This window comes from Anopheles aquasalis, chromosome 3 (assembly GCF_943734665.1).
Source record: "Anopheles aquasalis chromosome 3, idAnoAquaMG_Q_19, whole genome shotgun sequence".
NCBI classification, from domain to species: Eukaryota; Metazoa; Arthropoda; class Insecta; order Diptera; family Culicidae; genus Anopheles; species Anopheles aquasalis.
The window spans coordinates 63,833,549-63,843,548 of NC_064878.1; the positions used below are offsets into that span (position 1 = coordinate 63,833,549).

The 10,000-nt window shown below is 49.5% G+C and overlaps 1 protein-coding gene across 1 annotated transcript; it reads left to right on the top strand.

Annotated features, from left to right (window-relative positions):
* The first annotated feature begins 5,947 nt into the window (after nt 1-5,947).
* LOC126576328 (E3 ubiquitin-protein ligase MARCHF2-like) lies at nt 5,948-8,402 on the top strand. The gene is made up of 6 exons (XM_050237556.1): nt 5,948-6,167; nt 6,938-7,072; nt 7,244-7,307; nt 7,445-7,594; nt 7,722-7,783; nt 7,867-8,402. The coding sequence occupies exons 1-6, from the start codon at nt 5,977-5,979 to the stop codon at nt 7,937-7,939; spliced, it is 675 nt and encodes a 224-aa protein (XP_050093513.1). The 5' UTR covers nt 5,948-5,976; the 3' UTR covers nt 7,940-8,402.
* Nucleotides 8,403-10,000: the final 1,598 nt, after the last annotated feature.

Consider the following 10,000-nt stretch of genomic DNA (forward strand, 5'->3'; position numbering starts at 1 on the left):
ACACACGATCGCTGCTGGAGCAGCCTCTCGAAGGCAGGAAAAGGAAAATCATTATCGCAAGCGTGCGCGCCCTGCAATGGCATCAATATGTTCTGCACAGCCGACGCAAAAGCATGATGCAGCCCGTGTCCAGCACAGCCCATGGCTCCGAAGCACTAATCCGTCATCGTCCTGCCCATGCACTCGCTGGGCTCTTGCTGGCACGACAATGGCAAACGTAGTCAAGTGCAGCATCATTTGATGTAATTAGGAAATTATATCCATAGATGTTCTTCCGAGGCAGCAGCAGCTGGTGCATCTGGTGCTGCTGCTACTGCTGCATGCTCAACTCATGCTCTTCACTCGACAGGGCTCACGGCTCCTCCTCCGCCACAAATCGTTCGAGCATCATTGAAAATCTTGAAGTCTTCAGAATGGAGAGCACCACGTGCTGGCGTAGACGAAATGAAGGGGCTTCCCGTTTTATTGTAAGAACGCCATCATGCGCCTGGAGCACACATTGTGCGTTCACGCGTTCTATGGCGGCGCCATGATTCATCCCGAGAATCAGCCACACCTCGGCACCAGCTCTGTCGCTCGCTAGACAGGGCCTCTGTCCCTCTTTGAAGTAGCGCCGAGAACGAGGTGGCGAGAACTGGCAGCGCCCGACGGTTGGCGCTTGAGTGTACGAGTGAAAAATGGACAGCACCGGGGATGAAGAATGGCTACACATTACTGTAAAAGCTCGCTCTTCAAAGGTGCTAATGAATGAAAGTGGAGTGATATATGAACCGAAAGTGAACCAGAGTGAGGCGGCGAAGTATTTGCGAATTCAGTTCGGCGAGCGGGGCGTGAATCAGATGGCTGGCGGGGGATGGTGGGCCACGCCCGCCTCATTATGGAATGTTAGCACCTCTTCTCGTGGGACCTAACTGACACCGAGCGTCTGAGGGTGATTGCTGCAAAAAGCTTGTTAATTTGTTACCACCTACATACTCAACAACCGTCGAGTGGTTGAGATGAGTTTTAATGGAGAGGCTTCCACACCATTAAACACGTTATTAATCCCACTCTTCAAAATAATCTTAACGATGCGAGTGTTTACGGTATTGAATAAAGACAGGTAAGACTGCAGCTTCTTGAACTTCTTGTGTTGCATTTTCTTGAAAGGCTTTTCCACGTATTTACCGTAGCAAACACAGCTCTTCACCTAACCGACAAACTAGTACCAACAAACCTTTTCAATAAGACTCAGTGGTCAGGTGTTCCGTATTTCATTTACCTTAAGGTGGCTGCTGCTAACAAGACCCGTATCATAGCTACTGCAAAGCACCACCAGAGGTTACTAAGGTTGCTACTGGGTTTTTTTTCCTTCTTTGTTACAATCTACCATATCCGACCACTCATAACACAAGGGGGCCTTGGTATGGTTTTGATGTTAACGAGCAATGGTGCTGGACATTTAGTAAGGTTACCTGCCATGGCCTAGGATCCCAGAGCCCTCTGGCTCGGCTCGACTCCGCTCAGGACCTTTGTACATCATTTCCGCCACAAGCCGGTTGCCATCGTGCGTTGTTTGTTTTGCTCGACCATAATTTACGAGCCGATGAGACAAGATGCAATGAATGCAAACTGCACCAATGCACTAAACCGCAACACGGAACGCATGGAACCCCTCTGCCCTCCAACAATGAGGAAACGGGGTGCCGTGGTCTGTACTTTCCAGCCAAGCATTCGAGTCTCCTCTGCTGCTGCTGCTGCTGCTGCTGCTGCTGCTGCTCGCTCACACAAAGGTAGCGAAGGAAAGGCCCGGTAACACAAACCACGACATACTTTCCTGGCTACAATAACTCCCGCACATGATGAGTATGAGCACTTTAAAACCGTAGCGCCCACAACACACAGACGTCTTTGCCCTCGGCTCCCGGAACACCGGAAAGCCCGGAACGGCAAGACCTTTCAAATGCAAGAAGCGAGCGAGTGAGAGCGCTGGTAGCGGAAGGAAAATTTATTTTGCAATTTGTGCAGAGCAAAGAATTCTGCTTCCGAAGTGCAAGTTTATTTCCCCATTTTCCTTACGTTTGCTTCTGTACACCGCAAGCAACGCATTATGCATGACACACCGTACGCACCAAACGTGTGCTGAGGTGCTGTCTGTGGAGTGGAGTCCCCTCCTTCATCGCCTCACCGCAGAGCAACATCCACAGACACAGACACACATAAGTGGCGTGCAGAGTGCGATGGAGGCGCCTCTTCCACACACGTCCGTAGGCATCTCGAAACGAAGCTATTCAAGTACAAAATAATAAGAAATGGTCGAATACACCAACGGCAGCAGAAAGTGTGCGGTTTTCGCAGAACTTTGTGTGTAAATCCATTAGATAAATTGTATGCTGTTGGGTTATGGCGATGTGCGCGACTCACCGGTCCTCTTCCGCTGGTTCTAGGAACGATTTCAAACCCTAGGCCCAAGGAGCAGGGGTGGCTTGGTGAAATGGCAGTCTATGACGATATTTGGAGTCATCGGGCTAGGTCAATGCCTTCCGAAATCTGCTCCCGGGCATGATGATGTAGAGCCACACCACCATTTTCCCACCATTCCTTGGCAGATTATTTGACTATTTAAGAACGCACGCCGAAGGCCAAATTTACTTTTCGGTTTACGCTCAAAATGATCCTCAACTTCGACTCCAGACGGGCTCATAAGGTCAACAGTGGATAGAAAACACTCTTGTTACTGTTTAAGTTTAAGTAAATCTCTCACACAACGATGATGATCGCGTAAAGGATTCTTCTTTTTTTTGTATTAATTTCAAATCACTCACAATTTGCCTTCTGCAGAGAAGCACCCGCCTGCTCTAGGGTATCTTTTGTCGGGGCTTCTTAGAGTTGGCCGCAGCTCGTTCGTTCCGTTTTTTTTTTTTTTTTTGCTCATTTGTTGCTTCATGCTCGGTATTTCTCCGTAAGCATTAAGGCAGCCAAATTCGATAGCCGAGCGTTAGCGCCGCGCACTGCGGCGTGGCAACGTCAAAAATGTTTTCAAGTTCCTCCATCGAGAATTCAATTTCTCTCATCTTACCTTCCCTTCTCCCCGCCCGGCACGCGGCCATGCATCCGGCCGCTGGTAAATGATCCGGCAACATTCTGTTCTGTAGCCCGGACTACGCCAAATCGGCCACGTTGTCTGCGCAACGTTACTAGCAGGATAAAGTATCATGTGTCAAATCAAGATAATCTGATTAACAACTGGGAGGAATCGGAGCCACGGAGCGCGCGCGTGGACCAATTTTAGATTTGTTTCACATTTTAGCGTACGGCCATTCGTCAAACATGAGCTGATGCAGCAGTAGCAGTAGCAGCAAACATTCGGCGCATGAGAATCAACTTCCGAGTGAAGGCCGCACCGAAAAGATGGCCGCTGCTTCGATGGCTTGATGCGTAGAGCGCTCGCTGGTTTTGCTGCTGCTGCTCGTGGCGTGCGTAGCAGAAAGGGAAATCAACATTTCATTTTCTCGTTATGACATTGCTTTTAAGCTCCTAAGCTGTGCGGGTTATCTGGTGGATTGAGTTGCTCCTTTTCGTTTTCCTTTTTCTTTTTTACTTTGTTTTTTCGAGCCGATCCGTTCTGCTGTCACTGAACCATCACGCTATTATTGCTTGTTCGCAAAATTGAACCATTTTGGATTGTTTCGAAAATTGAATTTCTCCAGTACGGACTTCTGACCTGCCCGTGGGCTTACCCCGGAGTACACCGAAAGCTCGCCGGTACGCTCTGCACCGATGGAGCTAATGTAATTTCCAGACTTGCCAGCAATTCACCCGAATTCGATCCGATGTGGATGAAATGAGTAGCAGGAATTGATTTTTTTTTAAATAAATTGAATTGCCCTTGCTCCTTCGAAACTTGCTAATTAGCGTTTTTTGGTTTGTTTTGCGTTGTTGTATCAGCAACAGAAGCCAGTTGGCAGAAGTTAATTGCATTTGCGTTCATTTCTGTTGCCGGATTGAATAACGTTCGATATGCAAAATCAACACTAGCGGCATAGTGCAGGGCAGGCAAGACTGCGTTATTGCAATCACTTCTTACCCAACGAATGAAAACCAGAATTGTTTCGCCAAATTGATAACAATGAACACCGAGAGAGAGAGAGAGAGAGATGTCCTTAAAGTGTCACCATAATAGCAAAGATCGCATCTCGCACTACTCATACCGCACCAGCACAAAGCATAACAATCATGTTACGAATCCACTGGGATATGATGCTCACGTGATGGCATAGATGGCCGCATGATGCCAACACAGTCCACGTGCAGTTCTGCCGTACCCAAAGACAACACAAATTATGCTTTAGGATGCTAATTTATGATCTTCCGGTCGAGGAGGCGCTGATAACACGGTAAACATGTGAGCGAACCCAGGAAACTCTTTGGAGAAAACAATCACCGTTACCTGGCGACGGAAAACCGGAAACCATGTACCGCTATTTGATTCCTGCAATCTTGCCAGGAAATTCCTTCCATTCCGTAGACCTCTACCACCTTGCACTGTACTATCTACTAAGCGCCTACTCCCCCAACCACCTTTTGTTTCTTGTATGTGTGCGTCTGTGTTTGCTCGGGCACTAAAGGGCACAAAACTAACGTGCAGTCAAAACGCGTCGCCACTTTCACCTCGTTTCGGGCTCGGCGAAGATTATATGGTTTCCGTCGCAAAATCCAATTAAGGAGTTCGCATTCCACACGCTGCAAAAGGTGTCAAGTCCTCCTCCAAGGCAGAGCGACACAACGCTAGCCGAAAACCAATTACTGAGTCATACGAATTATGTTCGTGGATTTATTTGCGCTCGTTCCTTTCGCGGGTGGAATTTTCTTAATGGCCGTACGGTTCTTGTATGCCACAAAACCCCCCTGCTCCGGCTTTAGCATAAGCCCTTTTGTTTTAAATCGTTGATGATGCCGTCACCAAAATGCAGCCCAGTCGCCGCCGGTACGAAGCGGCTCTTGGCTGTGCTATGTATGTTGTATGTAGCATAATGTTTCACTCTCCGGGCGCAGTCAGGATGGGGCCCAGCAAACCGGCTGGACAGACTTGCGAATGGCACCGCCGGGGCACCCGCAAAATCGGCAATCCTTTCCAGTAAATCTCCTTGAGCCTTTGCGTCCACATCTGACCGTAACAATCAATCAAGGCTGTCAATCAATCACGAACAACGGAAAGCTATTTCGTAAAAGCCGCCACCGACTGTAGCGTTAAAAATGATTAAAAATGTTGCCTCCGAAACGTGATTCGCTACGCTTCGTCTCATTCGACACGTGGTCTCCCAGCGCCCCGGTGTAGGCCCGCTGTCCGGCACGGCTTAGCAGATTGCGCCCCAAAAGCCGTCCGGAAATTTCATTTCTTAACTGTCGAAATATACTGCCAGACCGTACTCCTAACTGGCACACTGGAGGCGGCAAATGGAATCAATACAACCCGGGGTTTTCTTGGAAGCAATTCGAAAAGGGAACGGCATAAAGGCTGGTCCAAACTATCGTCCGAAAGCTGTTCAACTTTTCAAACTAATGAAGTATTAACATTGGCCCTTTACTCTGGCATTAATCAGATAAGTTGAGTTGATTATGGGAAAACTTGCGGAAATTTTTGTGAACGTTGAGATTGCACAAGGAACTCGTATAGCTCCGGTTGTTGTCTTTAAAAAAACCACCAAAATAATCACCAAATGCGCGATCCTTTAGCCTGCCCACCGACCTGTGCCTTCTGTTTCACATTACGCCTGCAAAATGCCAGCCATCCGTTGACATCAAAGCAACCGTTGGGTTAAAAGGTTTCGCCAGACAACCTGACAGTCAAATTACGTACAGGGGTGCGCGCGCGCACGCTCGCAAATTGTAGTATCTGTTTGGAAAATACCCTTTTCGTGGGTCGCTGATTTTGCAGACAAATCTGGAAACAAGTTTAGAACTTTTGCGCCACTCTCGAGCGCCGCATAGCGCCGAATGCTACCAAAGGATGAAGAAGAAGGTGACGAAAGGGAAGAGGCGCAGCGAGGGAAGCTCGCTCGCTCAGCATCGTCGGACGATATCTCGCGGAACGGTTCCGCTTCGCACTGCTGCATTGACGGATTGCGTTCGAGCAGCATCGATTCCGTGGTGTGCCGGATTTGTCAGAGCTCCAGCGAAGAGTTGAGGTAAGGTAAAAAGGGGAGGGGGGGGGGGGGGGAGAAAAGAACTATCGGTAGCGCGGACACGCTCGCTGCGGGTAACTGCAGCAAGCACCGTGCACGCTGTGGTCAGCATAAAAGCCATTCCCGCTTGCATATTGCCACATGCAAATTATCTAAGCATCGGTCGGTCAGTCGGTCGGTACCGTCGGTTGATCTGCGCGCTCGTTTCTGCCACCCACGGTTGGTTCGATCCGCCAATGTTCACCGGGCCGTTTATATCACTGGCTACTCTGATAAATTAATCCCGGGGCCCAAACATACGTGCTGCTGATGCTGCTGCTACTGGTGGTGGTGAGACATTACGAAATTGCTGGCATGGCAATAGAAATCGCATAGCAACGGTTCCCAATTTTGATGATATGATTTGTACGGGATTAGTTTTCATATGTCGATAGCAAATTCAAATAAGCGCCGCTCCCCGTGTGTTAACAAATCCCCACAGGCTAATGATTTGAGAGTTGATTAACTCGTTCAGTCTGCTCGCCCTTCAGAGTGAGCACAAGAAATGATTCCATGTTATCGCTTTTCCGACATATTTCACTTACGGACCCGGTTGTGAAACGTGGACGTGGTCGATCCTGGGGTAATGGTACATTTGATACTCCATTTCTCCATTTGCCATGTTGTTGCGTTCGGTACGTTCGGTACTGAATAACTAATGAACGAGAGCTTCTGTGTAACATACTTTTCCCATGATTCTTTCATTTCTCAAATGGTATTTGGATGAAATTAAGACTGGTATCGCCCTGCCGCTGCAAGGGCACGATGAAGTATGTCCATTTGGAATGCCTAGAGGTATGGCTGAACCGTTCCGGCCTGGCTCGGTGCGAGCTCTGTTTGCACCCATTTCAAACACACGAATCACTAAGGTAGGCGCGCGCGCACTCTGATAGGCACTCTTCGGTTCGGTTCGGTAGCACAATATTCAGTTCCAGACCCTGAGGAAAGGGCCCCAGGACCAGTACCGGCATCGCAACGGAAGAAGGAGGAGTAGAATTATGCGTTGCGCTGTCTATTTATGCGTTCCATTTCCATTTCAGATATGGATGCTGCGAGTCCCTCTCGGTGTGGTACAGTAACCCGGACAATCGTAACCTTTTGCTGGTATGGTAACCGCTTGTTGTGGCATCCGGGCAAACCGCGGCCATCCTCTGGGGAATGTACTTTAAAAGTTTGTCCGCCACTCACCTCCCACCCTCCCTGCGACTCTATTTTTTTGCTTTCATTTTCTCGTTCAACAGTCCGATCTTATGATTTATTTCATCATGTCGTTAGTTTGCGCCATGCTGACGATGGTCTGTCTGCTGGTGTTACGCTTTCAAGGTTACGAACAGGATCCGTTCGGTGAGCAGGTCGCTAAGACGGCGGTCTTTTCTTTCCTCGTACTGATTGTAAGTCACCAGATCGAAACCCCTCCCCTCTGTCCCTCCGGCATTGAACGCTTATCCGATTATCCCATCGCCGGAGGGACGGCTACTTCCTGCTTCACTGGTCGTTAGCGTATTTCTTCATCCACAGATTCTGGCCTACATCGGTAACGTGCTCGTGATGGCACGAGATCACATTTTTCCCTGGTATCGGTAAGTGGGACGAAGGCCCAAGCCACAACGACAACCTTGTCATCATCACATCGCCATCTCCTTGGTTCCCTCTTTTCTTGTAGCTGGTGGAAGGCGGCCAAATGTGTGCGGCTCTCCCGGCTAGAGGTTATCCGTTTGCCCATCGAAACGGTGTAGCCGATTGGCGGGGTAGATTGTGATTTTCCATTAATGAAAGTAACGGAACGGAAGGTGGAACTGGGATTTCGGTGAAATCCTCCTGCAGATCCTCACCGAAAAGTGGAAGTATGATGCTCTCCAGCAACACAGCACCCTGGGAGCCCTCTCTCTATATTTTCTAGGAACATTTTTACAAAATTCAAATTTCAAAATTTGCCAATCCCGTCACAAGCGCACGAAACGAAGCTAAATGCTCCGTTCACCCGAAACACCCGAAAACTTGTCAACTCAAGGCACTGCGAGGCCCAGGATCGGATGATTCCAGGGGCCAAATAAACGCCGCGACAACAGCGCGTTGGTAGAGATGCAGAAGGCCGGCGCAAGAAAACTGGAAACTACTACTGCATTTGCTCTGTGGCACTGTGGAGGTTAATTTAAATTCAACCATCTGCCGAGACATTTTCAATTTCTCGTCGCCATTCTCTCGTCGCGCGATGCCCCCTTTGGGAGTCTCGGGGAGGCGTGCCTCTGTGCCGGCCTGCCATTGCGATATTCTGCCCTTTGCGTCGACAGCAAAAGCGCAAAGTTTTGCCTGAGCTTCAGCTCCGGGCGAACACTATCCCGTGTTTGTCAACTTTATTTACAAAAGAAAACACAAAAACCACCGATGCATATCTAGCGCGATAAACTCGTCGACGTCGTTGAGAAACAAGAGAAGCAGCCAGGGAAATGGCCGACGATCGTACAATCCATAAGTTCTTCTCGCTCCCCTCCCCGCCGACGCTTGATCCAGTTTACTGAAGTCACTCGACTCGACGAAGGGCCAATGTGACCGGGGAGTTACTGGAGATAAAATGATTAAATTATTAATCTGAAGTCAGCCAGCAAACACTCTGTTTCACAAGGGCAACCAGGCCACGAAAGGCAACGCTCGCTTGAGCTCGTAATCTTCCACCCTTGGTACGGCCAACCCATCCCGGGGCCCTTAAATTATATTAGAGGCAATGACAACGGACCAAAAGTCCGATGCCCAATCTCGCATTTGTCAGTACCTCCGGTACCGAACCGAACTGTTTGCCGGGTGTACCTGTTGATAAGCCCCACAAAAGCATCGTCCTCCACTAGCCAAGGCGAAGAAAGTCCACGCGGGTCCAGGCGGGGCCGAGGCAGAGAATGGGAAGAAAATATTGGAATATTTTTGGGACTTGGTCCTTCACATTCTTCCGCTCGACCGAACATCCGCTTCCGGTACGCTCGTTATCCGGCCCGGGGAGGGTTGATCGACGGTTGAACCAAATATCGGTCCCCCGCTCGGATGGCGCACCATCGCTTCCAGCCAACCCAGCATGTTCGCTTAGGCAGATGACTGCTGGGATTTCCGGTGATCGAAAGGACCCTGTCGAGAAGAGAATAAATTAACTCAAGACGCCGCTACGCCGATGAGAGCGCGCGCGCAGATTGGCCGTATATTTAATCTCATAAGGATGCTGTTCTGAAGGGGAGCTGGAGCACTGGAGCACTGGCGCACTGAAATATGGAAGAACAACCCCCAAAAGCCCAGCCCAGCGTTGTGCCACTTGAGTGCTGATTTCGCATTACCTTATGGGGATACAACCAGTTTTGCCAAGACTTAATTAGCTCATGCAACAATAATCAGGCGTCCCGTGACGATTGAAATTCGAACTTCCGTCCCGGGGTACCCGGGGGATACCCGGGAATCGACGGATGGTTTACCGTCTCTGGGCTCTGGCCTACTCAGTTACCGATGGCAGGCAGTAGCAGTAGCCGGTCGCTAGGCTTCTAGGAACCGGGTGGTTTTGCCCACAAGACAAAGTTGATCGTCGCCACCGCCGACCAGGGCAAAGTTTTACACGGCCCAGTGATTATCGATAGCGAAGGCCAGCCGGCCCGGGCCGTGCCCGTGTTCCATGGTGAGATGATGACAAATTAATTAACTATTTTAGCACTGTATCGTGCGAACGGATATTTTAGCACGCTTCTGCTCTTTTTTTTCTGTTAAGTTGTGGTCCTCTGTGGACCGGTGAACGGCTGCGGTCTCTATGTGTGCGTTACCTGTCC